At 29.3% G+C, this 13,130-nt stretch overlaps 2 protein-coding genes across 2 annotated transcripts; both read left to right on the top strand.

Annotated features, from left to right (window-relative positions):
- The first annotated feature begins 497 nt into the window (after window positions 1–497).
- Window positions 498–7,856, top strand: LOC145745251 (ATP-dependent RNA helicase DHX58-like). The gene is made up of 21 exons (XM_082563266.1): window positions 498–640; window positions 775–903; window positions 966–1,152; window positions 1,229–1,392; window positions 1,543–1,661; window positions 1,795–1,969; window positions 2,216–2,257; window positions 2,491–2,631; window positions 3,020–3,149; window positions 3,935–4,081; window positions 4,383–4,527; window positions 4,611–4,776; window positions 4,935–5,042; window positions 5,172–5,311; window positions 5,392–5,530; window positions 5,638–5,877; window positions 5,944–6,111; window positions 6,190–6,353; window positions 6,439–6,609; window positions 6,871–6,998; window positions 7,226–7,856. Exons 1-21 carry the CDS (start codon window positions 532–534, stop codon window positions 7,473–7,475), a joined length of 3,162 nt encoding a protein of 1,053 aa, XP_082419392.1. The 5' UTR covers window positions 498–531; the 3' UTR covers window positions 7,476–7,856.
- Window positions 7,857–10,027: 2,171 nt separating this feature from the next.
- On the top strand, window positions 10,028–13,081 carry LOC145746013 (nuclear RNA export factor 1-like; the record flags this gene model as incomplete). The annotated part of the gene is made up of 1 exon (XM_082564192.1): window positions 10,028–13,081. A coding segment is annotated over one exon (1,710 nt), but the record flags the coding sequence as incomplete, so codon positions are not given.
- Between the last annotated feature and the right edge of the window lie 49 nt (window positions 13,082–13,130).

Here is a 13,130-nt window from a genome sequence, read left to right as displayed (position 1 = left end):
CAAGGAACTTTGTTTAGTTGCTTACGTATCTGAATTACCTAGTTTTTATATTTTTAAAGAGTGTTGGTTTGTTTAAAGCTAGGAAGATAGTTTTAAGACAGTTTTATGCAGAATTTAAATAATAACTACAACATTACCAATTAACTGTTAAATTCATTGCTCATTTAAAAGCACAATGTGGGAAATGATGTGTATATATTGTAGGAAGCAACTTTAATCACCAAAACTTACTTAACCCACATATTGTCATCTTCAAAAATAATTTGGCTTATCAATAACATACTGACATTTAAAGGTCCTAACATCAGTAACTTAGTTTTATATAATATGTTTTTTTATAGGAATAAAATTTAGTCTGACGATTAACAGTATGTGTAGGTAAATTAACAAAGAAATATATTTTAAAAAGATAATTTAAGTTATTGTTTTTTTTAATAAATTCAATTTGTCATAAAAAACATAAGGTTATTTAGTTGAAATTTTTGTTGTAGGTTTTTTTATTTATGTAGATGTTTTTAAACACATAAAAAGATGAATGAAGAAGAGAAAGATATATTGTTATACTGGACACCAGTATTATTGGATTCTTTGAACCCATTAACTCTCAGTAGAAAAATGGATGCATTCTTGCTTACAGGAGGTTAAACACTTCTTTCTTTTACCCTAATTTACCTTTTAAATTTTATCACTTCATTATCATTACAACCAACTATGTGTGTTCTTCGTTTTGCATTTTTTGGAATATTAATCAATATACATGTTGTCCATTTTTAGAAAGTGAAGCATTATTCAGCCCTGCGTTGGGAGGACCGATATCACAGACAGAAAAATTTATTGATTTAATGATAAAAAGTAAAGAAAAAGATATCTATGATCAATTTGTGCGTGCTCTGTTAAATACAGGTTAGCAACTATAAACTATAGTCATACATTTACAATTTAACATTCTATTTATTTAAATGCAGATCACATTTGGTTGGCACCTATTTTTGATAATCGTTTTGCCAAAGATGATCAAGAAAATGCCGTAATACAATCAGATCAGTTAAAATTAATTTACGAAAAATTTCGAGAGTTGATGGGAAAGGAAGAAATTAATTTTAATGTCGAGGACATAACTAACGAAAGTGGTATTTTAAATCCCCAGGAGAGGTAATTTTTAAAAGTTTGCATATTTATAAGTTAGAATAATATTTTGATTTTAACTATATTTTGTACTACTAAATAGGGAACAAGCACTGGCATATAAAAACAACCATGGTCGACTTCGCGCAATTGATTATATCATTGCAATGGTAATTAGAAAAGGTCCTGATGGTCTTACAAACTTTTACAATGCACTAAAAAAAACTGATTTTGGCAAAATCCTTTTACCTCTTATTGAAGAACTAGGTAATAATAACATGTTTTTAAATTACTATTTAATGCTTAAACTGTGGCATAATAAAAATAAGTTAGTTAACCATTGTTATATATTAGTTAATTTTATTTTGTTGAGGTTTTATTTACTAATTTTAAGTTTTTTTATTTATTTTAAACAAGATTCTGCAAAGAAAAGTTGTAGCGAATCAAAAATAAAATCCCTCGGGGATAGCGAAGAGGAACAAATGGACTTTTGTGAAGGACCAGAAACTTCTGTAAAACAACTGCAAGCTGAAAATGTATCTATTCATTTTTTATAATTATTTAAATTTCGCATTTTGTTGTCCATGAATTTACCTATTCATATATATTAACTTTTTTTTCACTTTCTAATAAAGTTTCATTTTTTCGAAAAATTTTTTTTTTTTTAAGCTACCAGATAAACGTGGTATAGATGATGGAAAGGTGAGAGCCTTTGTAAATGATACAATGAATGTGGATGAAAGTAAATCTGTTGCTGATCCAACCCCAGCACCTCATCCTGAAGGTTCCATCAATGTTAATAATGTGTCGAGTACTTTAGAAAGTTCGATGGAAATTGAACAAGGTACAAAAAATTAAAAAAAATTTTTTTGAATATTTTTGTCAAATTTAAAATTGTTATTTAATACATTTAATTCAGTTGGTTAGGGTACTTAAATGAAATCTTTTTGAGGGTCCACCAACTTATAAACAATAGTTTAACTGCATTTCCTTGACGAATATGTTTATTGTTTTAATATTGATTAGCATTGTGTCTTAACTAATTTTTGATTAAATTATGACAATAGTGAACAGCTTTATTTTATTTTAGTATTACCAGGACCAGTAGAGCCAAATGATAATATGAATAATGGTTAGTATCACTAAATAATAAAGTTGATTTAGTTAAATTTAAAATGATTTTAAAAGAAGAATGGACCATATTTAAATTTTTATTTTCCATTAACACTATGTCAATTACACTGTTATTTAAAAACTGGGTTTAATTTTATTAAAAAAATGGTCAAATTTTTTTTGAAAATTAAATTTAAAAAAATGCTATACCTATTATTTACTTTTTTTAAAGCATTTTACGTTTCCAATTAGAAAATGATGATTTAGAAGATCATCAGGAGGAAGAAATGGTAGCCAATGAAGAGGAGAACGAGTTAGAGTTCCGCGATTATCAAGAAGAGTTAGCAGAGCAAGCAAAGAGAGGAGAAAATTCCCTAGTTGTTGCACCAACTGGTAATTAAGTATTAAATATAAAAAACATGCTCAAATTTCATTGTTTTGGAATTATATAAATATTAATGCTTTTAGTAATTGGTTTACATTGGGTTTGTGGGTTAAACATTTATTATTAAATATCATTTGTATATTTGTTAAGAAACACAGGTGAACTAATGTACAATTAAGGTCATATATATTTAAAACAAATCTAGGTAATTTGATACTTAAATGACAATAGTAATTGTACTTAAAGAAGACATAATGTCAGTTTCATTAAGTGTGTTTTTTGTAATTATAAAAAATCATGAGTTGCTGGCTAAATAAACAGATAAGTTTAATACTTTGAACGCCCTTATGACTAAACTGAATTATTATCAATACTTTTATGAATATGTTTTTATAGGCACTGGCAAAACATTTGTAGCGCTTTGTGTTTGCCTTGATCATTTACAGAAAAAGGGAAAAAAAGCTAAAATTATTTTCATGGTTCCAAAAGTTCCTCTTATTAAGCAACAACATGAAGTATTGAGGAAGTAAATAAAGTTTATTCCATTTTAAAATTATTAAAAAATGGTTGCCTACTTTACATAACCACCTATAACCTAATCGGGGACGCGGAATTTGAGGAAATGGAAAATGAAGGAACGGAAATTGAAGGAACGGAAAATGAAGGAACCGGAAATTGAAGGAACGGAAAATGAAGGAACCGGAAAAAGAAGGAATGGAAAATAAAGGAACCGGAAAATGAAGGAATGGAAAATGAAGGAACCAGAAAATGAAGGAACGGAAATTGAAGGAAAGTGGAAAAAGGAGAGGCGGAATTTAAAAAAAATAAAACGCGGAAATTCCGTTGACTGTTTATTTGTATTTAAGTCAATATTATATTAGAAATAAACGGGCATTTTATAGAAGAGGGTTAGGGTATGCTGGGGTAATAAAAATTAACTCATTATTGCGCATCAGTTCTTAAATAAATGACAGTAATCCTAAATGAACAGTCAATGGTATTTCCGCGTTTAGGATTTAAGATTCCGCTCTCTCCTTTTTTGCTTTCCTTCATTTTCCGGTTCCTTTATTTTTCGTTTCCTGCATTTTCCGTTCCTTCATTTTCCGGTTCCTTCATTTTCCGTTCCTTCATTTTCCGGTTCCTTCATTTTCCGTTCCTTCATTTTCCGGTTCCTTCATTTTCCGTTCCTTCATTTTTTGTTCTTTTAATTTCCATTCTCCCATTTTCAGTCGACCCACCTAATCTGCATCTAAGAACTATTTTATTTTTATTTGAGAAAGTTGTTAATGATTTTTTTCACTTTTTTTAAAGATATGTTAATGAGGATTATGCAGTAGAGGTAATATCTGGTGGTGATCCTGAAATTCCTGTGATAAAATATATTAAACAAAGTCAAATTGTTGTGATGACCCCACAAATACTAGTTGATCATCTTGTATCATATGAAAACAGATACAAGTAATTCAAATGCCTGTTGTAATTTAAATAATATTAATATTAATAAATATGTATACTCTGAATATAATGATGCTTCTGAAATGTCCAATTTATATGTGTACAGAATAAATAAAACTGCTGTTTGTGGTGCGCTGGTAAATTATCACAGGCAAGTATTACTAAGAGTTGCAACCATATCACGACAACTAAAGTCCTGACCGTAGGCAGTTAATCAATTAGTTTACTTTTAAATATAAGAAAATAACTGTATATAAATTTTAAAACTAAACAATGCATTTTATTTTGGTCTTTTTGATTTTAGAAAAAAAGATGATTTACTTAGAATTCAGGAGCTGACTTTGCTTATTTTTGATGAGTGTCACCATGTTAGTAAGGGTGACCCGTTTAACAAAATAATGAACTGTTACTTTGATGAGCAAATAAAAAGTCGTGAAAACTTACCACAGGTTTGTATTGAATGACAATATTATTGCAAAAAGTGTGCAGAAATAATTTGTTTTGATTGTTAATACGATTAACAAATTTTTAGATTTTGGGATTGACTGCTTCACCTGGAATAGGACCAGCTAAGACTCATCAAAAAGCTGAGGATTCGCTTAAAACTTTGCTGGGAAATCTTGATGTTGTGACACCTCCAAAAAGAGTTGTGAGATGTATAGAAAGCCTGAGAGAAAAAGAAGTTAAAGAAAATACACGTAAGAAAACTTTATCACTTTTATTATACAAACTCTTATGCAATTTTTATAAAAAAATGTTTTACCTACCAAATATGGATTCTGCATGTTATGTAGAATCATATTTATGTAAATGTATAAAAAAATTGTCAAATAAGCGTTGCACAAAACTTGATTAGAAACTTGTCCAATTCGAAAAAGGGAAGCAGATCAATTTGAGATTAGCATTAAAACTGTCATGGACAAAATTGAAGCTCTTATTAAACTGGAACTTAGTAAAAACAAAGGTGCTTACTTTATGATATAGTTTTATTTAATTAATTACTAATAAGTGTTATAATTCCACAAATTTTAAGATATTGTTTAAATATTTAACTTGTATTTTTATGCTGTTTTTAAAACTACTTTATGTTTAGATTGCAAGTTAATGTTTAATGCCAAGGCTCAAGGAAGTCAAGTTTATGAAGCAACTGTGGTACAGTTTCATAATGATAGTGCTGTTATTGATAACAAGGTCTTGAGTGAAAAACTGATGAAGTACAGCAGACACTTAAGAGTAATTACACTCTATTTTTATTTCGTATTTTCAATTACATGTTTTTTTTATATTTTAACAGTGTTTATTACTATTTAAAGGAGTATAACAACTCTCTTCATTTAAATGATCATGTCAGAGCCACTGATGCAATCAAGTACATTGAACGTACTCTATTTTCTCGATTCAATAAAAATAATGAAGTTGAAATCAAGCTAAAAAAGCTTTACACAACCTACAGTAAGATTAAAATATACTTGTTTTTTGTAACTTATATCATGTTAAGCAAATTTAATATATTGTGGTGCTGTTCTGTCTTTTTAATTAAGTTGACTTTATTTTATTAGTTAAGACAAATACCCCAAGAAACTCAAATCCACTGCTGAACAAATTAAGGGTGATTCTAGTTGAGGAATTTGAAAAGAAATCAGAAGATTCTACTGAAGGATCTAGATGCATAATTTTTGTTAAGACCAGGGCTATAGCAAATGGCTTGGTTTCATTTTTAAAAGACTCCAAAGCTTTAGCAAAATACAAGTTAAACCCAACCCGTCTTACTGGTGCAAATGCAAAAGATGATAACTACGGTATGTACAAGTTTTATACATTTCATTTATTTTAAATCAGTATAATTTGAACCATTTTTACTTAAGGCAAAACTAAGGCGGACCAGGATCAAACGATTAAAGCATTCAGGGAGGGAAGATGTAAGTTAATTGTGGCCACATCTGTTGGTGAAGAAGGTCTAGATATACCAGCTTGTAATCTAATGATAACTTACAACTATTCAACTAATGAAATTGGGCAGGTGCAACGAAAAGGTAGTATTTAAGGCTTCATCAGTTTTTATTAAGTGATATTGCATTGTCTTTGATAAACTTGTTATTCGTGAATTGTAGGAAGGGCCAGAGCAATGAACAGCAAAACTGTAATGCTTGCATATGATGACAGTGATATCATCAAAAGGGAGAAAGTAAACAAGATAAGAGTTGAATTAACAGATGAAATTATGGATAAACTTGACAAAATGTTTGAAAAGAAACCAAATAAACTAAGAAATGAGGTAGTTTTTTTGTGACTTGAAATCTACTGAAATGAGTGCACTCAACTCACATTTTATACTATCACTCGTTTCGCATTTTTTTTAGATTGTAAGAATTCAAAAATCTAGGTTCGACGAACGTGATTTAGAAAGGGCTGCTTTGTCACGAAGTATGAGGGACAAACCAAGTGCATCTGATATGAAATGGATTTTCATGTGTAAAAACTGCAAAGCAGAAGTGACCGATTCGACTATGTTCCGCCATATTACCAACCAGGTATCATTGCATAAGTTACACGTTTTTATTAGTGTATTGGCTAAGTAAATGCAGACGTTTTAGTACCATATAAAGACGCCATAATAGTGTGGTTTAATGAATAAAAAATTTGACAATGATGTAGAAAATCAAGCTTACCTTTTAGTTTTTATTAAAATAACAAACCTATTAAACAAATGTTGGTAGCACATGTTGTAATATTATTTTAAACCAGCAAAGTCAATAGTAAACCTTTTACGTACTTGTCAACTTTTGTTGCAGCATCACTTTGTTGTCGATCCTCAATTTGATAAGAAAGCTCATTTTGTGGTTGATGAAGCCCGTGAGGTATTTATTGCACAAGATCAATTTTTGGTTGGTAAAACTTATTGTGGAGAACCTGGATGCAGGTAGAAAATATTTACTTTCTTAACTGGTACTAACTTTTGTTGCCTTAATTACAAGTTGGGCACCTTTTTGGATATCATTGAGCTTTAGTGTTTTTACTTAATAATCAATAGGCTGATGTATACTTGTGATAGGTGAATATATTCACATTCATGTGAAGAAGTTACATTAATAATAATTTTAGGAAGATTTATAATTTCTTTTTGTTTCAAAAGTTGTTTTATTTTAGATATGATTGGGGAATGAGAATGAAATTCAAAAATTGCTATATTTCTGTTCTCAAAATTAAGAGTTTTGTACTAGAGTATAGAGGGGAAAAAGTTAATCCAAAAAAATGGAAAGATGCCCCATTTGTTGTCACAAAATCTGCTTCAAATAAAGAGTTAAAGAATTTGATGCCAAAAGGTCCTGGAGTCCAGAACACTGATGCTAATTCAGATTCAGAAGATGAGGAACTAGATTTAATGTGGGCTGACTAACTAACAACAAATAATTAATTGCAAGTAAAATTTATACATCAAACTTTTCAAATTATATGATTTAGATTTTAAAGCTATAGTAACTTTTAATTTTGCATTATTTTTACCATGTTTATTAAATGTTGATAATGTTTTTTAGGTAGAATTGTTTTTGGGTTTTACACTAAATAAGTTGATTTAAGTTTTCTTTTAATCAAAAAAAATTGTAAATTTATTAAGTTCAAAATTTGTGAAATTGTTGTTTAAATAAAATTTAATACTCTTTTGTATATTAAGATGTAGTTTTTCCCTTCAAAGTTCAAAATTGTTTAATTTAATTGTGCTTTATTGTAAATGTAGGCTTGGTTTCTTAAAGCTATTATCAATTTATTAGCTTTAACCATTGATTTCCTTTAACAACATCTAAATACCTAACAATTTTGTGCATTGTAAGGTTATTAAGTTTTTTGTACAGTTTGCTTGATGTAATAAAATATTCTTATAACTAGATCTAAATTAATTTTTGTTTATAAAAATCTTAGTTTTGTCTGTCTGCTTTAAACAAAAACGATCAACATGTTAACAATCAAGGTCAAATCATAAGTAATGTCAAAAAACAACAACAAACAATCATGTATGTCATAATTACTTTTTTTCGTATTTGTTTATCCCCGATGTAGCTTAGAGATGTTACTAAAACTCTTTTTTAAGTTTTCTTTTAACAGTTGTGGCAACATAGAAGCAGTGGGTATCAAACCTAGGACCTAATACAGTTAAGCCAATCATACCCAATACATTAGGTCGTTGGCTATTTCATGTATAACTACAGGTCCCAATAACCTATTTTTATTCTTTGTTTTAATTTTGATGGTATTAAATTGTTAAATATTGTATTTACAGATAAATTTAAAGATCATTTTTTTTTTAAATTATTTAAATATTTTTATTTTTGGCGCGTTTTAAACTAAATAATTTGACAACTCTGTTTTTTGTCTTCCGCTCTTTAGCAAAAGTTGCGTAGCGTTAGCTTGTTAAAATTTTATTAAAAATTCTATTGTCAGATTTTAAAATAATTAATTATTTTATAGGTTAAATTCGTATATTTATAAAGGTTTGTTTCTTGACCTTTGCATAAATCTGTTTAAGTTGCCCTAAAAACGATAGAAGACAGAATTTGTACGCAAGTTACGCTGAAAAAGTTACCGCGTGGTTCTTCTGTTGTTCGTAAATTTTTGGAATGTACGCTTGATTTTTAATACATTTTGTGTTTCTTAACTTAATCTGCTTGTATTTCAGGTAAGGTAAGTGTTGTTAATTTGGTAAACTGTTAGAAAGAATACCTATCTGCATATTATGTTTTATAGTATTCAAAGTGGGTAAATTCGTAATGAGAATAACTTCGTTTAGTGAATCTGTTTTTAGTTTTGGCTCCCTAAAGTTTTTTAGTAGTACAGTGTGGCATGAAATCTAATAAAAATGATAGATTTTATTAGATTATTAACTGCAAAGTTGCAGTGTTTAATTATTATTAATGTTGTAAGTGATAAAAAAATTATTTAGAAAATTTAAAATAAGTATTTAGGTAATTTACTTTATGGTATAATATGTTGTTGGAAGTTGTGTGGTTTAAGGTTACAGACTAATAGTAGATTAGCTGTTGAATTATGTTTTTGTTTTAATGTTTTGTGAGTTTTTTATGAGATAATATTAACATTTCGATATGAAACAAAATTTACCCAAACCAGTGTTTTATTTTTTAACCAAATTAATTAAAATTATTAATTTAACAATATTGAACAATAACGAAGACATAAGAATATTTGGGAACAAAACAGCCCCCTGAATTCAATATACATTTGTTGATTAGGATTTAATTTTTTCACATATTATATGTGCATTAATGATTTTTGTAAATTCTAGGCTTTTCCAGGACACAGTTTTAAACCAGATTAAGTAACATTAGTAAAATTTTTATTTCTATTTGTTTTTTTGGTTGTGTTTTATTAAAAATAAAGTAGTACTGCAATTTGCCCGAATTGATTCAGTAAATTCTTTATATCACTTACATTACGACCTTATTTTGCAGTATAAAAAAGAAAAATTATTTAGGATCTGCACAAAAAGAAAAAAAAATTTAACCTCAGGCCACAATAAATTGTAAATGTAGGTTTAAAAATAATTTTTTTTATTCAAATATTTTCATTTTTAAAAACAATATTAAAAAAAAAATGAATCCTTTATAAATTTATGCTATTTGTTGTTAGTTATTCTTATAATTAATTTGCCATAGGAAGGGGTATTTTTAGGGTTACCGAAAGAATTGTATTTAGAAAATCTAAACATTTTTGCTTTGGAAGGGGCATTTCTGAGATTTTTTTGCATAAATTTGTTTCATTTAGAAAGCAAAGATGTCACATACTACTCGAAGCTCAAGAGGTCGAAACTCCGACAATGTTACATGGGACAAAAAGGAAGGAGGGTTTTCCAAGTTTTCACAACATGATGATCGTTCTGATGGGTCATCCAGTAGAGGAAGCTATCGGGGTGGATACAGAGGACGAAATAACAGTTACCGTGGAAATCGGGGTGGGGGTTACAGGGGCAATCGTGGGGGTCGATACAATAACAGAAGAGGAGGGAGGCGAGGGGGAGGTTACCCGCTTAGTGATAGGCTTGGAACCCGGGTTACTGATAAAGATCGCGATGGGGATGTTAACATGGATGGTGAATTGAATGTTAAACAGAGAGCACATCCTTACCAACGCCCTCCTCGCCAACAAGACAGGCGGAAAAAACCACAACCAGTGAAAGATAAATTGTTTCAAATTACCGTAATCGGCGGTGCCAGTCTTCCACCTGATTGGCTACATAAAGAAATTGAACACATTTCCATGATAAAATACAATCCACTGCAATTTCATTTGGAAGGAAACAACTGCAGCTTTTTTATAAGGGACAGCTCAATTGCAGGATCAATCAGGGAATGTAACAAAAAGATTGTCACAGAGGATGGACGGCGATTACCTGTTTTAATGAAACTGTCAAGCACTACAATCCTCACCGATGAGCAGATAAACACCCTAAAAGAGATTCTAAGCGGCCGATTTGACCCAGCCTCTCAGCATTTAAACGCCAGTGATTTATACACCGACCCTGGCTTTAAATCAAATGATATACTCTTCACTGTACATGCTCACTCTCACATGTACATAGTTGCAACTATCATACGAGAATATATCTCAACTCTTGTGTCGTTGGACTTATCCAACAATCGAATACGTAGTCTTGATGGTTTAAGGTATGTGTCCGAATGCACCCTGCATTTAAAAAAGCTTGATCTTAGTCAAAATTTTATTTCTGATATGGAAGAGATAGAAAAACTCAAGGATTGGGATTTAATGGAGTTTACTATCAAGAATAATCCAATTTCCGACAGGGCCAAATCAAAGACTGAATTTGTCAGTAAAATTCGTGAAATTTTTCCAAGTTTGATTCGTTTAGATGGTGAAGATCTTCCTGCACTGGTCAAATTTGATGTAGAAAGTGGTCAACTTCCCCAATCCGTCAAAGATTTTATCCCAGATAGTGGAAAGGAAGCTATCAAGCAATTCATGCAAAGTTATTTTAAATGCTTTGATACATCGCGAGCAGATTTATTAGGGGCTTACCACGAAAACAGTATTCTTACCATTTCTATTCCAAACTCCCCACGAGGCCCTTCCTTATCGAAATATGTCCAGTTTTCTCGTAATCTAAAGCGAACAAAAAATATGAAACTAAAAATATCATCAGTTTCAACAGGTCGTGCTGAAGTGCTTGCCAAGTTGCAAAAGTTACCAAATACCAAGCATTACATGAATATGTTGTCAATTGATGTTCCCTTTCTCACCGAAACTATTGTTAATTTTATCGTCAGAGGAGTTTACAAAGAAGGAGGAAAGGAAGGTCCAATGAGAGCTTATTCTAGAAATTTTTTCTGTAAAGTTTTGGAGAATGGCAATATTGCAATTATAAATGACCAGTATTTTATTAGGAACACAACAGCAGTGGAGCTGCGCGAGTCAAGAAAGTCGCCGCCGATCTTGGCTGCAGATCTCGAAATATCTTCTTCCCCAAGCAATCAACAAGAAATAATTGCAGCTTTTTCCAGAGAAACGGGAATGAACTTGGGTTTTTCAAATCAATGTTTGGCAGAGAATGACTGGGATTATAAAAAAGCAATGCAAACGTTTACAACACTTAATAAGCAAGGAGGAATTCCACCAGAGGCATTTGTTCATTGACAACAAATAGACTATGAAAAGAAGAAAGAAGATCATTAACTGAAGAATAAATTTAAAAAAAAAAACAATCTTTTTTTTTTAAATTAAAGGTATTAAAAGTTTCGTTTTCTTTAAAAAAAACAGCAGGGCATTATAGAAACTGATTAAAATTATATTTCAAAAATTAATTTATTCAAAAAAAGACTTTTTTTAAATTGTAAATAAATTAAAAATATTTAAAAAATTTAAATCATGTAGCATTTTTCAAAAAAAAGTTTCCTCGTTTTGTTTTTAAAAAGATGATGTTTTCAGTATGAAAATGTTTTTACTGTTGAATTTTTTACTTTTATTTATGCTTTTAAATTGAAAACTGCTACAAATGTTTAAATTTTTCCAAAAATTGATATCGGTTTCTGTAATAGCTGTAAAGTTAGGTTATAATTAGTTTACTATATTTGTGTGTTTAATAATTTACTTTCGTTGTGTTTAAACTAAATTTAATAATTGGTTAAGTACAGAAGTTTTACAAACATATAAAAAATGAGTTATCTTACCAAATTCTTGTCTAAAAATATGAAGTTCTTAAAAAATTTGCTGATAAATTAAATTAATAATTGGTAGGGAGGGAAATTATATAAAAAAAAGCCTTTGTGTAAATTTTTAATTATTAAAATTGTTCGACACCACTTGGTTGGTAGTAAAAAATATCACAATATTATTCCAATAGCTTGTATCTACACAATATTTATATTGTTGGAGCTATAAAAAGAATAAAATAGCAGGTACTTAACCAAGGTATACCTTGCTAATTTCATTGGAAAATGTTGTTTAATAAATGACATCTCTCAAAATTAATTTACACTGACAAGGCACCAAATTGGGTTAGATGCTAAAATTTTTAAAATGTTATCAGCAAATTTTTGTTTTTTTTTTAAATAATTGTAAATATTTCATGGGGGTTATATTTAAACCATTTGCTTTAAAAATATGTAAAGATTAATCTTTATGGCAGCAATGACTAAAAAAATTTAAAACTTTTTATAAAAATATTAAAAATGCTGCAAATAAAAAAATAGCTGCCTATTGGTTTAAAAAAATTAAACCACTGCAATGGAAAAGTAAAATTGGTATTGCATTTGGTAAAAACCTGACTGCAAAACATACCATTTGGTCATTGTTATAAAAATTGAGTTTTTTTTGTACTGGTGAAGTTTTTTAGTTTTACAAACTAAAATATATATACAACCTATTTTTTAAAATATTTTTTGAACTGTATTATGGCCTTAATTTGTTATAAACTTTTGATTTTCGTTTTATTTGTTTTTTCATGTTTTTACTGTAACTTCAGTATGGTTTGTAATAAATTTGAAAACTAAATAATCAATTGTTTTAGTAGAGTACTATAGCTTATAAA

Source organism: Corella eumyota, chromosome 3, assembly GCF_963082875.1.
Source record: "Corella eumyota chromosome 3, kaCorEumy4.1, whole genome shotgun sequence".
NCBI classification, from domain to species: Eukaryota; Metazoa; Chordata; class Ascidiacea; order Phlebobranchia; family Corellidae; genus Corella; species Corella eumyota.
The sequence above is the reverse complement of the archived record's forward strand: the minus strand, read 5'-3'. Positions and strand labels throughout refer to the sequence as shown.

What these genes read in the sequence shown, in the direction of transcription:
- LOC145745251 (XM_082563266.1), top strand. Translation starts at nt 532, where the DNA reads ATGAATGAAGAAGAGAAAGATATATTGTTATACTGGACACCAGTATTA. An exon ending in GTCGTGAAAACTTACCACAG is followed by an intron (nt 4,528 to 4,610) that starts GTTTGTATTGAA and finishes ACAAATTTTTAG; the next exon opens with ATTTTGGGATTGACTGCTTC. An exon ending in AGTACAGCAGACACTTAAGA is followed by an intron (nt 5,312 to 5,391) that starts GTAATTACACTC and finishes TACTATTTAAAG; the next exon opens with GAGTATAACAACTCTCTTCA.